The following is a 21,496-nucleotide window of genomic DNA, read 5'->3' on the forward strand; positions in this document are numbered from 1 at the left end:
AATTTTATTTATTTTTATTTTTAAATTTTAGTTCTTTTAAGTTAAAATTCTCCATCTCTCTACGTATTATTTTTTGAATGGTGTTAACCTGCTGAAGTTTTGCCAGAATGGCGCCTGGCTGCGTCTGGGTTCGGTGAACTCGAAGACCTGGGACTGGGATATGCCATCTGTCACCATGTATTGTCCCTGATTTAATGGATCCTGGGGTGGTGGGTAGGCTGGAGGAACCGACTTGGAGTAGCTCACACCTGCATCGATGATTGGGGGGAAAAAGAAACAGATCAGTCAAAGTGCAATTGGGTCAATAGTCTTTCTTCGTCATGCTATGGCTTCTTATCACTTAATAACCAGGGTCCCAAACCGCAGGGCGACGTGCTAGAGACGGCAGATCTACGGAGGAACGCAGCAGCTGCCTAAACCCTCAGCTTAGAGGCTGCCTACACTGGACCACGAGATTTGGAAAAGCTCCGTTACTTTTGTATGGGCAGAGTTCTGCCTGCCCTGATGGAAAAGTCCTGCGTGAGCTAAGGAGGCACAAACACAGGGCCAGGCCCCGTGTTGGATCAACCTGGCCAGACCGAGGCAGAAATCCGTGTCAATCAACCCACTCGCGAATTTAACACTTGGCGTTTCCAAGCTCGTTTTTACCCTCCCCCCCAGCTATGCCTGGAGCACGGTTTTGCCCCGACAGGCCCCAGTGACCAGCCCCGAGCAGGGTGACCCCGGGGACCGCTCGGCAGCAGCTCCGGCAGCAGAGCAGAGCAGAGCTGCTCCGGAGGAGGCGCTACGCTGCAGGGACCCGCGTCGCTCCGGTGCTGTTCTACGCAAAGGGCAACCCGCTACTTTCTTTAGGGAAGTTTGTAGGACTTTTCCATAGGGTTCACTTTAAATTTACCAGCCTGGCTCCAGCCAAAAACGGCTGCACGCAGCACAGAAAAGGCCGATTCTGCCCAATGCAAAGCAGTAGCAATGGATGGACTGGCAAGGCTACGCTTCCAGGGTCTAGATGCGCAATTCCCACATACGTGAGTCGCCGCTCCTGTGCAGGGATGGGGTGCAGGGATGCTGCCCCTACAGCTTTCCCACGGAAAGGGGGAGCTTCAGCACGCTGGGACCTACGCAACCCGACGTAAAGGATGGAGTAGAAAGGGTGGCTCTGGGTGAATGAAGTGGAAGAGAAGGGAGGGCTTGTCACCACCCAAGTGTCGGCTACAGGACCAGAGCTACTGCTGTGTTTCCTTCCCCACAACACCTCTGATGAGGGATAATCCCTCCTCCAGCCTCAGGGTAGCGTGATCGCCTGGAAACCACAGCTCCAGAGAAGGAGGGAGGGGCCGGGCTCGGAAGCAGGTTGCTGTAAGCTCTGGCCATCTCTGGATCCCCTCTGCCGCGTGCAGAACTGCTCTTCCTTCTGCGGGGAGGGCAGCCCCGGCCGCATGACGGGTGGGACGCTCCGCAAGGGCCATCGCCAGGCCACCGCCTCCCCCGGCTTTAACCGCAGGAGCGAGGCGACTCTACCCAAGCAGATCAGTCTCCTCATCTGGAAAGCGGGATGGCATCACCCACCTACCTCACACGAGGGTTGTGAAGCTAAATTAATTAATGTTTGTAAAACACTTTGAGATCCTCGGCTGGGAAGGTGCTAGAGAAGGCAAAATATGGTGATTAGCACCCAGGCACCACGGCAACGCGTGTAAAAGAAATGCGACTCTTTGCATCAGTTAGCGGTTCCTACCGACACACAAACACATGCTTTGCGGGACCAGTGCCGGCCGCCCGGGCACAGGAAGGCTGCACACAGTCGGGTACTTACAGACAAAGGAAAAGCCTCACAAAATGCACTCACGGAGCTCGTCTGACAACTTCTGTATGTTGCCACACTGCAATTCAGGACCTCTTCTAGACACACAGCTAAGATACGGCTTTAGGAAAGAGAATTCATTCGCTTCCCCTGGCAATAGAATTTACCCATCGAGGGTTGGGAGAGTCCTCGGAAGGTTCAGACCAAACGGAGATACCATCTTGGCCATGTCTAACCGACTTCTCCTTCTGTGCAGCAAATACCATCAGACCACGCCGTCCGCTGCAGGGAGGAACCAAGACCTTCCCTTACGGCGGAGAGAAAACGCTCCGTGATTCCCACTGATTAACAAATTCATCACCGTTAGTATTTCAAATGTACTGAAAAAGAACAACCTGGAGACGCTCTGCATCTGTGTCTGCAGGCTGGAGTACAGTTACTCAGCCACAAGCTTTCTACTCCAGCCTTCCCAAGCTGCTCCCTCCCACGGGAAGCCTGCAGAGCAGAGCGCAGCCCTTGGGTCAAACCTGGAGCGGGGTCGGTTCTGGGACTCCCGAGACAGCTTCTGCACCGTCCCCGTTGGCGGGCCCCAGAGTTTGAGTTCGCTGCGCTCCGTGACTTAACAAAGCCCCGTAAGGCAGAGCCTGGGCTGCAGCTCATCTCCGCCCCACCTCTCACACCCCTCCTCCAGCTCAGCCTGTGGGCAGCCTGACCAGCCCGGAGTTTGCTCCGGGCAGACTCCAGCCCTGCACCCACGCAGGGGTGGAGACGTTCTCCCGGAGGCCACCAGCCTCTGGTGCCTTTTGCCAGCAGAGGCTAGCGAGGGATTTTATAATCTGTGGGAAGGTTAGGATCTGGTACAGACCCCTTAAAAGGGCAGAGCTGGGAAATACATCTTTTGTCTGGGAAGTGGTTTGGGTCCTCGACTGACCCAAAGGACCAGGAATGACTTCAAAGGGCTTGTGCCACCAAGATTACTACTTGCCACTTGGTGGCTTGTGCCACCAAGCTGCTACTAAGGGCTGTAGAGGAACCGTTTCTAGCTTTGGCAAGCCCTAACCCCACGCTGCTGTAATGACACGGCCCAACATCTCTCGCATCCTGCGGCTGCCGAGCAGCGGTCAGCCCTGCGATGCATCCGCTCTGCCAGGCTGAGCTGGGCTGAGCTCTTCATCATCTCTCAGCCAGCTCGTGGAGGGTTAACTGACGTATTTTAATCGTGATAGAGAAACGCTAAGAAATCTCCTGGATCAGAAAAACGTTACGTGCTTAGAAGGCTGAAGAAGTAGAGAAGGGACAGTCTGGCTGAAGTCCAGTGACACGGATGGAGTTGCACTGCAAGGAACGTAATCCATAGTCTGTCTTCTCCAGCAGAGAAAAAGGCAGACTCCCCTGGCCAGATCGCTAGCAAAACCCATTCAGTTCTTTCCCCAAATAGCCTTTTTGGTCCAAACTCCTGAAAAAAGGTCTCCCCTTGCTTGAAACACCCCCATGCACACACTGCCACTTCCCTCGGCAAAGACGCTCCGACCCATACCCTCCGAAATGTTTGTGTGGCTCTGCTCCGGGGCTGCCGGCACTGCCATCCGAGCTGGATGAACGTCAGAGCTCCCGGCTGGTTCCACTTAAGGAGCAGCCAAGGGTTTGCACATTTATCATATTTATCAAACTGCCTCCTGAACGACCGAACTGCGGATCCCGGGGGCATGCACGGTGACCGCGGTTGTGGGCATGCAACGAACACACTCGTGCTCTGGCGAGTCAGGCCCCTAATTCCAGAGGAATACACTTCTCCTTGAGGAGCTGCCACTTTGCAACTGCTTGAGGTGCCCCACGAACGGCTTATTTGTTATTTTTTTTGGACATAGCCCCATTCTTGACAAGGTGGAACATGGGAGTTGGGGCGGGGGGGGAGGGAGCTTCACCTAATCTCTGCATCTTCAAATCCTGAGAAATTCTGGGAAGAAGTATGACGGTTTGGTATTTTTCTGCCCTGCTCTGCAGTGATTTACTCCCTGGTCAGAACTCGGGGCTGCTGTGCAAAACTGTCTCTTGAGGGCCTTTTTTTTTTAATATATATACGCAAAGCCATAACTCCACTGCAATCCAAAAGAAACGAGCAAAGCTCGTTCCCAACGGGATTCTGGGCTGCTTGGCAAAGCGAATTCAACGCGCAGAGGGCAAGAATCGATGGAGAAGTAATGGTTTCTAGACACAGCTGCCGCGCTGCCTTTCCCAGGCGTCAGAAAGCGGCTCTGCGCCCGTGAGCAGACTTGGAGCTCCTTCTGCTGGTTCATGCATAATGCTGCACGGAAGCAGAGCGTAAAGGCTGCGGCGGCATAGCGGGATCGTTCGGCAGGGTGGGGGTGGTGGAAATCTGTTCAGAATGAGAAGAAGAAAACTCCAGGGTTTATAAATTGGCTAGACAATGCTGTGCTGTCAGCTGAAATCATGTCTATTTTTAGTATGAGGCAACGTCACTTGGAATGTTTCGGATTTCTCAGCTCAGAAGAAAACAATTAAAAAGATTTTAATGGTCTCTTTTTTTCCTTTCTAGTTCATTTTTGCAAAGCGTCTCTTCTACCTGAGGTTAGGACACGACTTCAGTAGCACCCGAAGACTGAGGAGCATGCTGTTAACTCACAGGCAACCCACACGGACACGTGCAGACAGACCCAGGTACAGCACGACAGCTACACGGACACCGCACCTCCCCGGGGTCGATACAGAACATACACACAACGCGCAGATTTGCCTGTACAGAACCACAGAAACTTGCCTCCCGGGCTGTTTAGTCCATCCTCAGCCTTTAAGATTTGGGCTTATACTTTGATCAGGAGCTACTTCATAGGCTTTTCTCCTGTCCAGCGGCCTAGGTATCACGCTGTTCATTAGCCAGAGCCGAGTGGGAGGCAGTACAGGATCAGTGCCTGCTTGCTCGGCTGGCTGAGAGGAGGCTGCTGGTGGAAAAGGAACAGCACTGCGCTAAGGAACCCTTCCTCTCCCTCTGAGCTCAGCAGCAGCTGAGCCAACTTGCATCCTGCAGGAGCCACGCTCAAAAATCCCTTTCCTCCTGAATACTGTAACCCATACAACTGGGGTAGCCAGGGATGTACCTCAGGAACACTAATGGTTAATTGCTCCTGCAGTAGCAACAGGATTAAGAACTAAGAAGCGGTAATGGGGTACAGCCCTTTGCCTTCAGCACATTTCAACAGAGGATCTCAAAGCACCATGTACCGGGTTGCGTTTAGCAAACTAAACTAAACTAAACCGGTTGCGTTTAGCAAACTACGCTATGTCTGACCAGTTGTCTTCCCTGGTTGCAGGCCTCGTTTTTACAGCAAGAACAGGAATCATCTGCCCTCGAAGGCAGTCCTGAGCAGCCAGGGACTTGCGTGCGAAACCACCCCACTCCAACTTGGCCATACTCGCCCAGCTCCAGAGGAATCTAAGTGGTGCATTAGCCATGGCTCTTGACACAGACAGGGAGCTCTCTCACAGCCCGGCAGGGGTAGGTATAGCCAGGGATAGTACCGGTGAGGAGAACATGCCCCAGCTCCCTTTTCTAGCCACTAGCCTAACTTCCCTGTTTTGGAGGAAGAGGGAGGGAAAGGGGCTAACTGCAGCTTTGGAAGGGCAACCGAGGAAAACGGTAATCTCGTGTCCTGGCTGTTCCACTGCCAACCACAGCATCTACAAACACCGAGGCAGCTCGGTCTTCCTGAGTCTATTTACCAAGTCTTACTGCGACCTGATGTCATCAGACCCAACATTAAGATAACGATTCTCATGTGATAAGCAAAACCTAAGCAAGGCAAGATGGAATAAATGATACTAGGGCTTTATCAATCAAAGCCAGGCAAAAACTACTTTATCCCATCCTGTATTTCTATAGCTTCCCTCTCCTCCAGCACTGTCTTCACTGACAGCAAAGACCACTCCGTCCGTTTAGTTGATGGGAAGGATCAGTTCATCCATCGCTGCCCTGAAATGCAGCCTCTCCTGGGCAGCAACACCGACCCTCCTGAAGTCCCTCACCAAACTGAAAGCGCAGGGGTACCTGGGCTGACAAACCTATTTTAGCCGGAACCTCATGACACTGATGTCAGCATCTCAGCTCTTCAGCGAGGGCCAGTGGAAAACCCAAAAGGCCCATTTCACACCTCAGCAAAACAACTCCCCCGGAGAATTTCCCCAGCAGCATGTGCCCACTGCCGGGTCTCCAGCACAGTCGTCTTGGTCCCAGCCAAGAGCGTATGCACGACTGGCCTCTGCTCCTCCATCTGACCGGATCTGGATGATGGCACTGACCCCAGCTGGGTTAGTGACACCTCGAGGGGGAAGCCACCAATCTGCACCATCACCAGGGAGACCAGTGCTTGTGCACCCACAGCACGACAGCCTGGGGGGGGGCGCAGATTTGGAGGTTTGGTGTAGGGTCTGTGTTGTACAAGCAATGGGATAAGCTCTGTGATAGCCCTGAATCTGGGGGGAAATACCACGGAGACCATGATTAGCTCCATTCTTTCACCTACAGCTGTGGGAAGCTCTGTGAAAAAAGAGAAGTGACCCTGATTATCTGAAAATGCAAATGCCCCTCTGCTCGGTCTCCTTCAATCCCCCCGGGACTATGCCTACACGTGTGAATAGGATGGGGAAACCTGTCAGGGCCACGTCAATCTCCTTAGCAAGGAAGATGCAATAAAATAGGCTTAAACACTCGGAGAACCACAGGAGGTACCTCCAGACTCCCTTACCTGGTAAGGCCTGTCCCGGGCAGCTGGACAAAGCCAGCACCAGTGCGCTAACACGCAGACGTCTGGCTTTGCTACGCAGCCTTGCTGGGGGAGAGCTCAGAGCAAAGCCGTGGGGTGTCTGGGTGAGGGGTTCTACACACAGTTCACCATGAGCTCAAGTGGTCAGGCAGGAAGAAGTTAGCAGAACTCAGTGACTCAGAGGGTGTTTTACTGCAGGCCAGAGTGGTTCGTGCTGGCTGATGAGTTAACCCTTGCTGGCTCTGCACTGCGGGGCATCTACGGGCAGATTTAACGACGGCATCCTTCCAAGCTCAGGGCTGGGGGGGGACTGTGGCCGAATATACATTCCCTCCTTCCGCAACTCCCAGACCAGCGGGCTGAAGACGTGGGCTGAGGGCATCTGTTCCCGTGGAGCTGTGGCACGGTGCAGAGGGGGATGCACAGGACAGAGGGAAGGGCACGAAGCAGCTGGCTCACAGCACGGGGCTGCAGAGCTCTCCTGGGTGGGAAGCCCTCCCACCCAGCACTAAGGTCACCTTCTAAAATCTGAACAGGTATTTTATCTTCCAAAATGGAAACGTTAGTGGGAAATGGTGCTTTAAGAATGGGGTCTCCTTCCCAGGCACTGGAACCTCTAATCCTCCTGACATTCCTGGCTGACGGCTTCTGGGAGCATAGGCAAACATCCCTTAGGCCTACGCGCTGTCCTGCGTGGGGACAGATGGGGACAAAGCTGGGGATTAGAAAAGTAACGGAACGTTTCTGAAAGCTGCCAACAACTGGAGGGGAGATTGAGAGTGGCCAACCCCTGATGGAGAGAGCACGAAAGGAGCCTTCTGTTTTCAGACACTTGGGAATGGGAAGGTACCCTGGATAATCCTGTGTCTGTGTAGCTGAGAGAGGGCTGCGGGGTTTTTGTTGGTTTTGTAAGTCCAGACAAACAAGTTTCTCTGTTACTTCACTATTTCTAGGAGACACCACACTGAATTCTGTTCCCAGTTACCACACTGCTGTTGAAAGAAGCTAAAGGGCAGTAACTGAGAGGCAACGTCTTGAACAATCAGTGCAACAAGAAAAACACAGCAAACAGCCCTTTTCTCTACCTGCAGGTGAGGTGCAGAGCCAACTCGAACCACTGACTTTATACCCAACAGACTTAAAGAAGGCCAAAACCGGGTTTAACTATCTTAAGGCACCTGCTCTAACAAACAGCATTACGTTTTCACAGTCCAGGAAGTAGTGCAAACCCTGAGACATGGCTGAAACCTGACCTTGCTCATCCCTGAACGGCTTTGGAAGGAAGCCTGGCACCGCATCCCCGCGCGCACATCTGCGCAGGCGTGAGCGTCAAGAGGGGGTCACTGCCGGGGGGGCTGATGTGCCCCACGGCGGGCCCTCGTTTTGGGATCAAAAACTCCTCAGAACACTATGAGTTGGGTTTTCCCTTGATTTCCTGGGTAAAGTTTCTGTTAAAAAGTTTTAAAAGCTGAGTTTTATGGTTGCTGCTGCTATCAGCTGATCTCCCAGCATCCCGCCCTTGCCTGCTGCCGCCAGCGGAACGTTAAACGCTCCCGTTCAACGGCACGCCGGCCGGCTCCAGAGCAATCTGTCTGGGAGGTGTGGTACAGCAGGGCATGAAATAAGCGGCCGTTTATACTCTTTGAAAAGTGTTTTTCTGCTTCACCTCTAACAAAGTTGATTGCATTTTCCATTTCACCTCCTTCACGGCTTTTCTCTCTACCTTAAGTAGGCTGTGACAGGGAAATTACCATGGTTTCCCATTTAAGAGGCGGAGGGAACAACCGAGATAATCTAGAAACAAGTCTGTAATAGGCATCCAGTGACACGGGAGCAGAGCTCTCACGCGTCAGGTCGGGCTGTTGAGTCATCAAACCCCGCTGTAGCCAGACCTGTCCTGCACGGCCCAGAAATCTGAATGAGTCAACAGTTCAGCTGAACGCAGTGGAACTACCCTGCTCCTAAAGGCCTTCACTGCTTTCCAAGAATAAACGATGCTCCAAAACGAACTTAAAGCCCCTTCCAATGCCACCGGTGCGTGGGGGGGGTGAAGGCAGTGCAGAGGGCCTGCAGCCAGCAATCTCCTGCTATCGGCCCACCCCTCTGCCCGCTCCCAGCCCCCAGAGCTGCACTCCAGGCTCAGCAACGCGGCCCCAGGTGCCTGCCAAGGTCTTTGGCAAAAAACCTGCTGGCGATATACATAAAAAGCATCTGGCAAGATTCAAAAATGCAATCACTAAAAGCTAAATCTCGGGCGTTGCCACCTGCCTCCCTCTTCTGAGCAATGCGACCAGCTCCCTGCTCGGGCAGCCGCGTGCTTCCCGCTGGGTCATGTCCACAAGACACGGAGTAAGGAAACTAAGAGTTTTCAGCAAAACATTCAATGCCGGTACAGAATTTTATTATTCTAAGACTGGGCTGTGGTTACCACAGTGTAGGACAAAAGAAACAGAGCTACTAATTTAACGACCCTATTTGCTGTTTTTCAGATGCCGTGGAAAACCACCAGGCTCCGCTTCACCTGACACTCGTGTCTGACTGAATTTCTGCCTGACTCGAGGACTCCATCACCTAAAAGGAACTGCCAGTGTTCCTGCATCAGCTCGTCCTTCGTAAAAGAAATGCTGACTGGTGTTTTAGAGGGTAATTAATTTCATAGTCAGTGAAGTCTAAGATAATAGCCCCTCCTTTTTCATCTCAGAGAGAAAGAGAAAGAGAGAGAACACGAGAGCAATTGCTTTAAGAAACAAGCCCCATTAGGCATGTTGCATTTGTCAGGATGCAAGTCCAACAATTTAAGTGGGAATTCTGGTAGGCATGCTCAGGCACCTTTGAACTGTCACTTAATGACTGAACAGTACAATTATTAATTAATTAAAGCCTTAATTAATTAATAATATAATTAATTGAACAGCAAATCGTCATTAAAACTGGTTTTGTTGTGGCCGTCATGCAAGTCAGTCTCTAATTTTCCAGTTGCCGTAATCCCGGTGCTTTCCGTGCTGAGGGAGAAGCATGCACGTGGGGAGGGGCGAATCTGCAAAACCGAGCTCGTGACGGCGCCCGCTGCCGCCTGACCCACGCGGCCGCTGTGCCAGCTACGCGTTCCCTGCGCCCGTTTTCGGGTGTGTGCATACTCTGAGCTTAGAAAATCTGGCCAGGAGAGTTTTTTAGAGAACATCTCAGAAGCCAACAGAGGAAGTTAGTGGAGAGGAGAAGACCAATGACGATGGAGAGACACAGCAAACCAAGGTGTTTACGGCTGGCCTAGCGAACCACTACTGGACCAGCAAAGCCAGTAGATGACAAACAGATGAGGCAGAAAGCAAAGAGCTCCTTCAACTTCAGCAAAAAACAACAGAGCAGGGATGGATCTGCTTGGAACTGAGTCTCGCCACGGAGCGACGAGTTCCTCTAGAACCCTGTTTATAGGTCCGGTTGTACCACGGTACTTTGGTAATGGATCGGTAGGTCTGTGACTCTGTGAAGCTTTGGAAAACCTGAAAAACGATCTCTCTGACTCTCCCTCCACATTCACTATTCCAAAACCTGTAGCTGCAAGAGTTATTGCGAGAGACAATGAACACCGGCCGTTTCGCCAGTGGGGACTGGTTAATATCTGGCATGGCATTTAGTGGTTGGCTGTAGCCTGCCGGGGTGAGGAGATGAATCTGGCAGGAGGGAGATCCGATGCCTTTACTCCGATACTTTGCTTCCTAGAGCTGATGCTACTGTGCTGTCCTCAAAAGGTTATAGGTAGCCCCAGGAAACATGAGCGTCCCCTTTCCAAAAGCAGAAAAGGGGTAGATCCCTCACCAGGATCTTTCTTTGCTCATGGGAGACTTTGGGAATCAGCAGAACCCCGACACACCTCCGCACTCACTCCCATTGCAGCCTGAGAGAAACAACTGAGAGCGATTTCTGCCCCCAGGGAGCAGCTTCTGGACATCAGACTGGAGACACGAGATCAAATTCATCTCTGGTGAAATTCCACTGGCTTCAGCCACGTCAGACCAGAGATTAATTTGGCCCACAGATACATTAAGAAAGGATACAAAGCACAAACGGTATTTTATAAAAAAAGAGAAAAGGGGAGGGGGAAATTCAAGGGGGACGCTGGATCCTAACCCAGCAGGATTCAGCCCAGCCCGCTCCACCCTCACATCACCAGGCACAGGGCATGTTGCCGGTTACCTTTTTGCTTACTGACTTTCTTTACTGTCATTGCCGCTTGCCGCTTCTGATTTTCAGAAATTTCAAAGCCTGAAAAAGGGAACACGGCAAACACAATTCAGAAGATTGCTTACAAAGCCTCTTTTTCTTTTAGGGAGGGGGGAATGTTCTGCATTGTTTGGCCGACACAGAACGCCCCAGGTGGCAAAGCAGCACCCGGCGAGCTGCGTGGGCGGGCAGGTATTTTACTGAAAAGCCAATTTCCCGTGCGAGGACAGGCTTGTGCAGGGGCTGTACGAAAAGTAAGATTAGACCCATTATTATTTATACAACACGTGCCCAGTGCTTTACAGCTGAGCAACGCAATCTGAGCCTGAACTGACACTGGTTACAGTCAATCTGTGGGCTGGTGCTGAGGGAAGGGCACGGGGATAAGTCATCGCCTTCACCGCCCTCCTACCCCGCACGAGACGTGATGCAGCCACGAGACTGAAGTCAGATGGCCAAAGACTTCCTTCTCCCACAATGCCCACCGAGGTCCAGGCGTGAAGCTATGGGCAGAATTTGTTTACTGAGGGCCAAAAATAGCAGTGACTGAATTGGAAAGAGACCTGATTATGACTGTGAGAGCAACCAAGGACATTTGAACGAGGTCGAACCGTAATTCTGCTACAGAACAATGTGGGCTTCTCCAACAGCTGGGGCCAGATTAAGCTTTACCAACAATCTCCTCTCAGATTCGTTTCATATTCCTCACCTATCTTTTCATCTTCTTTTACCATCTTCCTTTCTTCTCTGAAAGCTCTAAGCCATCGTAACTTCTCCTCCAGTTTCTTGGTAAAGAATAAGTGCATTTCCTCAGTCTCCTTGTTATGAAGTTTGAAGGCGTTCTTCATGCTGATGTTGAAGTCATCATCTCTCCCATCTTCAATATCCACCACTTCGTATTTATCCATGTCTATGCGACCTTTGTAATACAGAATATCTCTTCGGATCAGATCCTACGGAGAGAAGAGGAGAGGTGGGTTGATCATAAGATACTTACAGAGCCTGGGCTCAGCAGGAGTTCATGGGGGGGCTGAAGAAAAGACACAAGTCCCGGCGAAACCTGGTCAGACTCTTGAAGCGTCACCCGCTGTGAGTACACGTGCTGCTGGCTAAACAAACAGTGTAGGTCTCAGGCACGAAAAAACAAAATACAAATCTTCACGCTGGAAAATTCTGCTTGTAGGCATGGAGAAATGCCTGGGAGTAGGTAACATGCCTCCATCCTTTTCTGTGATGGGAATTTCTGCTCCGTAGGACAAGAAACCAGAAAACACAGGCCACTGGCCTGATAGGACTCCTGTGCTGCAAACGAGGCTGTGTAGAAGCACAGATCTTGAGAAATCAGCTCGGGCCCGTTTGGCAGTGCAGACTAGGCAGCGCAGGTCTGTTTTCCAAATGCTTTACGGGAGTCGGGGGAGATGGGTCTCTGCCCCCTTCTCCTTGGAAGGCGTTTCCCATTCGACACACCTCACTGGCAAGCAAATCACCCTGGCTCGGTTCAGAGAACTCCTAACCAACCTCTGTCCCATTACGCCCTGGTTTTAACCTCCTGACCCAGCTTAAATGCTTCCTTTTTCCCTCCTTGGTGTTTGTAACCTTACAGCCAAACCTTTAATCCCCAACTCCGTTCCAAGTTCATTATTCCTGGCCCCTGTTTTTCACCAACAGCTCATTTCTCTGCAGTGGGAAGGGAGAAGTAAACCAGTTTCATTACCAATTTTTCCAAGATCACATGACAACACCCCCAGCTCCCACCAGCATAACCTCCACTCCGCGCCGGCGTGTACCGGGCTACCACGACCCCCCCAACCGCGGAGGGCACGCGTTCACGGCGGCTGGGAGGCAGCAGAGGTGGCGCTGCAGAATCAGTGGTTGGAGACCCGTTGTGCCAACTGCTCAATCACAGACGTGACACTGGGGTGCTGATAAACTGCTGTAAAAACCAGACAGTTTCCTGTTTTCCTCCTTACCCTCTTCATAGCTGTTTTGGCTCGTCCCATCGGATTCGGCACTGCCTTGACTAGAGCTAGTCCTGACTCAAGCTGGTGTAAGAGGAGTGCTGCTCTGCTCTGGAGAGACCCCACCTGGGGTGCTGCGTCCAGCTGTGGAGCCCTCAGCGTCCGAAGGCTATTGACCGGTTGGAGCGAGGCCAGAGGAGGCCACGGGGATGCTCCAAGGGCTGGAGCACCTCTGCTATGGGGACAGGCTGGGAGAGTTGGGGGGTTCAGCCTGGAGAAGGGCAGCTCCGGGGAGACCTCAGAGCCCCTTCCAGTGCCTGGGGGGGCTACAAGGAAGCTGGAGGGGACTTTTTACAAGGGCAGGGAGTGACAGGACAAGGGGTGACGGGTGTAAATTGAAAGTGGGGAGGTTTAGATTAGATATTAGGAAGAAGTTCTTCCCGGAGAGGGTGGGGAGGCACTGGGACAGGTTGCCCAGAGAAGCTGTGGATGCCCCATCCCTGGGAGTGTCCAAGGCCAGGCTGGATGTGGCTCTGAGCAACCTGGGCTATGGAAGGTGTCCCTGCCCATGGCAGGGGGTGGGGCTGGGTGATCTTTAAGGTCCCTCCAACTGCGCGGTTCCCTCCATCCCTCGACTGTCAGAAAACAGAATGTTAGTTACCTACTCGTGACCACGTAAGGCGACTCAAGCGACAAGGCATCCATACTTAAAAAGCCGAATTTAGCAACACACCATCAAGATTTCCTTCCTCTATCCACTCTGAAAGCCAAGATTTAGGTGTATTAAAATAATTTAACTTAAATACTTACTGATTTTTCAGAGCGCACTAAAGGTAAATGCTGTGTCAAAGGATTCATTTAAGAAGAAAATTAAGATCAATGTACAGCATTTATTTACTCAAGTAAGATTTAGTAGCAAGGTTTTTTAAGTAGCGGGTATTATTTTAAAGAAATCATTAATCTTGGAAAATAAATTGTACACTATAGTTTTTTTAGCACACTTCCTCACAGACCTCCCAGGCAGTATTCACTATCACAAGGAGGGCACTGTCCCGGAACTCACAGCCTTGAGACCTGGCACCGGGCTCCCTCCTCCGGAATGCTCAGGGGCGGATCCATTAACAAGTATCTTACCCTAGTATGTAAGCTTTGAGTAGCGATGCTGTCCAAAAGAAAAGGATATTTCGGGCTGAATATGCAACAGAAAATCTCCAAGTTTTGTCTTAGCTTGGAAAATTGATTCTTTCTCCTCCCTCTGCGCCCAGTGAAGTGCTGAGAACCGGCTGTCAGCGTCGCACTAAAACTGTTCAGCCAAATCAACACCGTGCACTGCTTTTAAATGTCAGTCCCGGACCGGCTCTGAGAAACAGCATTTGTCTTCCCCACAGTCACAAAAAACCTCGGTAACAAATCTCACAGGGATGAAGATGCGCCCCCTAAATTAGCTCGAGCAGCATCTGCCAGAGAGAACCGACGCGCCGCTGCTGAAAACTGCCAGGACACAACCCGGAACCGACTGTCCCCGTCAGTGAGGCGGGATCAAACGCGCTTTTCCGTGCAATGTTCACGATTGCATGGAGACTTCTATTTACTTCTTAGGGGGTGGCGTGCAAGGATGGATGGGGAGGGCTTAAGCACGGGGTATGCTTTTAGGACGGCACTTTTTCTTTCAGGTGCTGTGGTTTACTCTGTGCTGGGTCACACTCTACTTCTCATGCACAAAACAAATCCTCTGTAAAACACAAGTGGAGAAAGAGCCATTTCCGGCCATTAGATCCCTCTTCCGAGCTGACAGTGTAAAAGATGCCAACCACAGAACGATCCCTTACAAGTTTCTCATTGCACGTGTAGGCTGTTGGTCCTCCTGGTTACCAGGATCCTGCGTATTCCAAGGGCAAAGTAGCTTCAAAATGACTTGAGGAGGAATTAGGCACCCTGAGGACACGGAGGCAGTCAGGTTTCAGCAGGCAGGGACTGGCTGCGAGCCTCCGGGTGAAATACAATTCCTCCCTCAGTCCTTCCCCGTCTCTATAATGGGATAACGATATTTGCTTATTTTACAGGACAACTGGGAGCTGTAAATAAGTAATCTGCGAAAGACACTCTGGAAGCCTTTGATGGTGGAACTTCAGCAGCTCGAAGCCCTGCACGAACAGCTCAGCATCACACGGGATGTGGAGCTGACGGACGGAGGGGGGCAGTGGGGGGGCTCTGCGGGTGGCACATTGCGCGGTTCCCTCCATCCCTCCCGCAAGGCGAAGGGTGGCCGGAGTGCTGCAGGCAGGTGCACATCCCCTGGGGACGGTCACTGCATCCCACCACAGCTCTGCAGATCACCGCGTTAGGGGTCTGCCGAGGTGTCTTCCTCTGGCAGTGAGCACGAGTGACAGCACAGAGCCACCCTCGCTGCCCCTGCCCGAGATCACGGCTCGCAGCGAGGAGCGTCGCCGGTGAAGCAACAGCCCTCGTGGGGCTGGAAGGCCGAGCACGTGGCACGGCGGACACATGGACGGCAAAGCCAGGGCTTACCCAAAATGACTGCTAATTGCAACCTAACGGACAAGGCAGCAGCGTGCTCCGTATAAAAGCAGCAACCCCTGCAGACTGTTTTTGCCCAGATGATGATGTGTTCTTTGCGTATCAGGGGGGAGTGGGGATCCAAGGATGAGGCCGAAGAAACACCCACCTACAGGCAAGCTCTGATTCTGAAACGGTTGATGAGTACTGAACGTTGATGCTGACACTGGGAGAAGACTGAACCAGGGTCCGTAATGACTGCACCCGACCACCACCTCAAGATTTGGAAAGGGCCGAGTTGTCTTCTGCACTAAGGTGTGGGTCTCAGACCCTCTCTGCTGCTGTCTCGTTGACCCGGGCAGTGACTGGACAGCGGGAGGGAAGAAGCAGAAGGAGCAAGCAGAGTTTTTCAGTTTACTCCTGAAACCTGTCCTGATTTTCCGGCCTGCCTGCTCTCTATCTTCACTCTGCCCAGCCACCGTGAGCCAGGAGAGCATGGCACGCTGCCGCCTCGCCATGCCTTTGGGTATCTTTACTCATAGCGGCTTTCAACGTTCTTTGGCTTTTAAAAAAAAAGATTCAGAGCCTACATTTTTAAAATCTAATTTACCTTAGAAGCGACCCTTTGAAGAAAGCGGCGCAGACTGCTTTTCACGAACACCAAGGACACGGTTCTCCGTAGCATTTGTTCACTTCACCCTACTGCGGGCTGTTTTTAAGACGCAGTTATGCACCATCCTCGCTGATGGCCGAGTGCATTGGGCAACTGGGTCTCTGGACCCTAAAACTCCATGAACCCTTCTGAATGTTTGTGTACTGAATATTCTTGGTATCAGACAATCAACCTGAGCCCTGCAGAGTGGTTGGATGATGGTGAGCTTTGCTACCACCCCGTCGGACACAGCAGTGTGGGCTGAGCCAGCCCTCAGGGGCAGGGAAGCGGGGTCTGCACAGCGCAACCTGAAAACGCAACGGGGGACGGGCCGTGTTGGACACGGGGACGTAACGCCACCTCCTCAACACCGCCCTGGCCACACGCTTCCCGTCGCCTGCTTCCCAGGATGGGCCAAATCGCTACAAGTTTCCCCAGGGGCTGCCCTGGGGACAGGGGAGCCGAAACCTCTGCGACACCCGTTTCCGTAACTCCTCCTTGCACCAGGACAGCTGTGCTGGGGAGGTCGGCACATTCCTGCCAAATTATTCAGCAGTGTCTGTCTCCCGAGTTTGGAAAGAGATGTTTGATTCATCCCTGCCAGCTCTGTGAAGCTGCACTGTGGGATCCGAGTGGGGGAGGACTGGAGCTGAAAGCGTTTATGTGAAAATGCTATTTTCGTTCGATGTATTTAGTGGAACATCAGCGGCGTTTTGGTGCCTCGTTCCACCTCAAGCCCAGTCATACTGGCTGCGAAGCAGCGAGGCGAGGGCGAGCGCATTTCCAAGGAACTAATAACAGGAAGAGACGGGAAACCCTGCTGCAGACACGTCATTCGGCTTTTCTGGTCTCTCCAGTTTGCTCCCAGGGGCTTAAAACTGTGCTGCTCAAAGGCCGTGGCAGGAGGAGGGTTAGATTTTCAGCTCTTGAGGTTTCGCTTTTGGGCCAAATTTACACCCACTGCAATTACAGGAGCGATAAATCAGGCACAGAGTATGTGGTATAGCATCTTCGTATCTGCATGGCTCTATGAGTAGGCTAAACCTGTTCCCTCTCCGGAAAGGAAAACACAGACCGTGAAGGACTAAATTCAGCCTTTTCTGGATTTTACCACTGAATTAGCAACCAACAACCTAAAGCCTCCTCCTGCCCTCCCCCAGCCGGCTCCCCTGGCTGACCCCGACATCTTTCCCCACTGACCTCGCTGGAGTCTGCCCTTCCTTCCCCGCGACCACCACCCGAGCAGCGCGAAGGCAGCACCTGCCCCGGCCAGTACAGCCCAGTAACACCAGTCCTGCAAAACCACGATCCAGCACATAATGAGCACGTGCAGATCCCTGAGCAAATGCATTCAGGGCTATTTTAACTATCAAAAGGAACCTTTTCTTCCTGTGAGTACACCCTATCTGAAAGCTAAAGGACTTTTTCATCACTGTTTTTAACATATATCCCCTCACTTGCTGGAATTTGTCCCTGTGTTCGACCTCCTGGCCAAGGAGACTGACAGGAGCATCAAACCTCCGTGCGGTGCTCTACGGCCTGGACCCACAGAAACCTCTTGTCTGCAGACAGCGCCAACTGATCAGCTGGACACGAGCGCGCGGCTACGGCAGTGGAAACACTGGTCCTTAAAAACTCCATTTTACACTTTGCTCTGGGGCCGTGACCGGGCGGGTGTGTTTCCTTTGCTCATCTTCAGGCCCATCTCACGCTACCTCCCAGCTCAAACAGCAGCACGCTGTCAGCGCAGCACGCCACCGAGTCTACCCAGCTGCTGCTGGAAAACAGAAAGAGCCTGACCCATTTTCTCACCCTGCTGCAGGCTGGACGCAGGCCTGACCCAGACCACGGCATTTCACGGAGATGGGCATTACTGGGGGGAAAAGAGAAGGCGTGGGAGGTGCTGCGAAAGTCAAACAGTGTTCCTTGTGGGTCAAAAAACCACTTGAAGTAGCAAGAATTGTCCCAGTGCTGCTCTGTGTTTGCAAACAAGATTTTCAACTAGCCCTTGAGACCTATTTAGCCTGTAATAAAAGCAGGGCCGCTGTTTTGGTGCAAAGATTACCTCAATGTTTTTAGCAGAAGCGATACGGGAACTAGACTTTCTTACACTAAAAGAGCTCAGAAATGTCTCTTTTATCTTCCCATTTGGAAACCTGAACTGCAGTGGAGTTTCACAGGATTATTTTATTTACTCTATCTCCTATAGCACAGCTATTTCTGGCTGACTGTCTGGCTATTGCTATTAAACTGGTCTCATTTTGCTTCTCATCCAACCTGCTTTGCTTCGAGAGCTCAAGGGAAGGCAGCAATAGCAATAAGCCACGAGCTGGAGTTTGCATTGCCTCTTGATTACAAGAGACACATAAAAAGTGCCAATGAAAACTCAGTGTGTTCCATGCAGTCACTGATCTTTCCGCGCCGTCAGGAAACACTCAACATGGAGCCCCATCAAGGACCGACTGTTGGGGAAAGAAAAGCGTAATTTGGCGCAGAAACTCTGTTAACCCTTCCTACTGTCCTTTCCAGCCTAATGCCACGGCGCTCTCCAGCCCGTTGGGGAAATCCAAACGATTACCCAGAAGAGATGGAAGAAGATCCTCATCTATTGCACGACAAGCACCTCGAGCATCCCCCAGCATAACAAGCTATGACCATAATTAATACTGCGTGTCACAGTCCTGGATGTTAAGGACTATGATTTGCAAATTTAAAGCATCTCTGTGTCAAACACTCTCAACTTCAGGGTGATGGGAAAAGTAGACCCTGTGCCTTTAAGGCAACATCTTTGAATGCTACCATCATCAAGGATTGCCTTCATTTCTTGGTAATTACAGCTAGCACAGTGGAATATGTGTTCTTCTTTCCTGAATACAGCCATATGGTAAGTCAAACTGAGGCCAGTGCTCGCTTCCCACACAGCTGATTCCCTTCTTCCTCTCCAGAAGGTGTTTGCACTAGGGGAGCCAACTGACGGTCTCTTCTGAAGAAAACCCCACTCTGACCTCATGCACACTGCGGTGTCCCAACCTCTGGATCAGGAGACACGGGCAGAAGATTCATGAGGAGAGTTGGACATTAATCCAATAGCTGAAAGTTACTCAGCTTTGCAAGGAAAGTCTAAATCACGAGCTCTCCCAGTGGCTCTTGATCAGGAACTATAGACATCCAACCTAACTCAGCGCTCCCCTTTTGCCACAGGCTCTGGAAACGTTCTGCAGTACCTACCTACAGCCACCTACATCACCAACAAACCCTCAGTCTGTTGAACACTGAAATGGTCGGCGTGGCCAGTTCATCTGATTAAACTTCTCGCTTCCCAACACCAGAAAATAATTCAGTGGTGACATTAGGAAGTGACTGGTGCTGTCTCTGACAGCAAAATCTAAGCCAAAGAGATTTATTTGTCAAGCTCGGAAACCCATTTTCATTGTGAATATTCTCCCACACAAGTTGCTTTGCAAGACGTTTGCCAGGAACGAAAGCTGGTGGCCACAGTGTCAGCTTCTCCACCTGCTGCTACTGCTCTTATTCATGCAGTCCTCGTAAATCTTAGTGCAAGATTCCTGCTTGGAAGACAGACGTGAATGTACCCACCCTGGCAGAGATAACATCTGTCAAGCTCATTTGAATGCGGCCGTTCCTAATTACTCATTTTCACAAACGAGGTCTCTGTCTGGAGTCCCACCAGCGATCCGAGGTGTGGTGGTCATGGAAATGACACCAAGGGTAACCACCAACAGGTAACCAAGGTGAGCAGGACGTGCAGATAACTGCAGCGAGGAGTGGGAGATCTTGTCTGAAACAATGCTTCTTGTCTCGAGCCTCTCAGGATAGCTAGCTTGTTTTCACCAAACTAAAGTCTCTGTGCTAAGTTTAAATAAGGAATTGGTTTCAGAACCTTATTTCTATTAGAAATCTCTTTTGACCAATAAGGAGGTAAAATTCAACCATTACAATTCAAAAATAAATGTATTCTAAAATAGACTGTGTCATGATTAAGGATGTATCATACCTACTGATTTATTATATGTGAAGAAAACCCACATAATGCAGAAGATTTTCTGAAGAGGAAGATTCACTGAGATGTGCCATCGTAAGTGGTGCCAAAGCTGGAAGTTTTGATCAGGCTCATTGACTAAACCAAACACAGGTCAGGCTGCCCATGATTTTCTCCCTGGCTGTGTCTGGAGCACGAGGGGTGCTGTTCAGCCTGCTGCTTTGGAAACCTCTGAAGGACTTTATGTCCCTGTACACATGGCAGAGGAACTGGCAGCTGCGGACCAGTCTGAACTCTAAGACCTTCTGGAAATCTCAACCTTTCCCTTCTGGACTCGGACAACTCCAATTCCCTGAGGGTTTGCTGAAGTGGGACATGAAAGCATACTGCGAGCTCCGGCCACTCCCGAGCACTTCAACTCCGGTGACGGGCCCCAGGCTGTGCTGCGGAGGACCCCAGGACACGGTGCTCTGCCCAGCCCTGGCCAGGCAGGGCTGGAGCACCAGCACCCCTGCAGACCCGCTGCCGTCTCCCTGCTCCTGGGGATGCCTGGGCCATATTTGATATCCCTCGGAGAACAATTTTGAAGCCTGGGGGAAGGAAGGCTGGCGCCAGCTTCCTGCACCATGATATAAATGATGCTTCGCCAAGAAAGCCCAGGATACAGGGCTCGGGCTCTAAAGGAGTGGTTATCCTGCTGGATGGCTGCCTGCTGGGATCTGTAACAGCAAAGCCTGACACAGGGTCAAGACAACACAGGCTATAAATCATCCAGATTTACTTTATATAGGATGTGGGATACCAAAATGTGAGCTAACACTCCTCTGACTTCCATTCTCGGACAGTCTTCCTTAATAATGTTCTAGGAAATCATTAACAAGATGGGAGAGTCCAGCTGTAAGCCCATCTCCTCCCCCAGCAATCTGAAAAACAACAACTGCAGTTCGATAGCGGAAAAAGAGATGCAGAAGGAGAACCTGCAGTGAGGTATGAACCCTGAGACCACCCTCTGCCCTGTCACCCTGCAGCTCGGTGGGCACACTGTCCCACAAGACCTCGGCTAGTGGCACAAGAGCCTGCCAGATGCAGCCATGTAGCCAGTCTCTGCCCGGAAGACAGACCCAGACCACCGTGCTGTCCCCCAGCTGAAAGCTGCAGGGTGTTTTCCTGTGAAGGCGTCTCTTGTGCAGCATTGCCACACACACACCACAAAACACCTTTTGAATACAGAAGGGAAGAGGGCAGCGTCCCACTGACGATGCTTGCATACCGACACAATCTCTGGAGCCCCCAGCAGCCTGCTGTGAATTGCTGAACGCTCTCCGCTCCTACTGATGACCACGGAAATCCCAGCTCTGATTTTCCCAGGAGCTAAGGGAATGCTCAGTACCTCTCTCAATCAAACCCAGTGCCAGCCAAACTGGATGCTGCCTTATGAATCAGAAATTCAGGGTCACAATCAAAGTGTAGGAGGTCAAGATTAAAAGTTAAACCCAGCTGCGTGCTTCCAGACTCATTCTGACGGTCCTCCCAACATCCGACCTCGTTACTGCTGCTCTGTGGTTATTT

The 21,496-nt window shown here is 51.5% G+C and overlaps 1 protein-coding gene across 1 annotated transcript in view; it reads right to left on the reverse strand.

Annotated features, from left to right (window-relative positions):
- The window catches only part of ARHGEF9 (Cdc42 guanine nucleotide exchange factor (GEF) 9), a 58,380-nt gene continuing 36,884 nt past the window's right edge, over positions 1-21,496 (reverse strand). The window contains exons 7-9 of the mRNA XM_010153454.1: positions 11,510-11,753; positions 10,774-10,842; positions 1-248 (exon numbers count right to left, since the gene is read on the reverse strand). Coding sequence (XP_010151756.1) covers positions 67-248; positions 10,774-10,842; positions 11,510-11,753 — 495 coding nt within the window. The 3' untranslated portion in view covers positions 1-66. The remainder of the gene's footprint in view (positions 249-10,773; positions 10,843-11,509; positions 11,754-21,496) is intronic.

The sequence above is a fragment of the Eurypyga helias genome, unplaced genomic scaffold (genome assembly GCF_000690775.1).
Source record: "Eurypyga helias isolate BGI_N326 unplaced genomic scaffold, ASM69077v1 scaffold5156, whole genome shotgun sequence".
Taxonomy (NCBI): Eukaryota; Metazoa; Chordata; class Aves; order Eurypygiformes; family Eurypygidae; genus Eurypyga; species Eurypyga helias.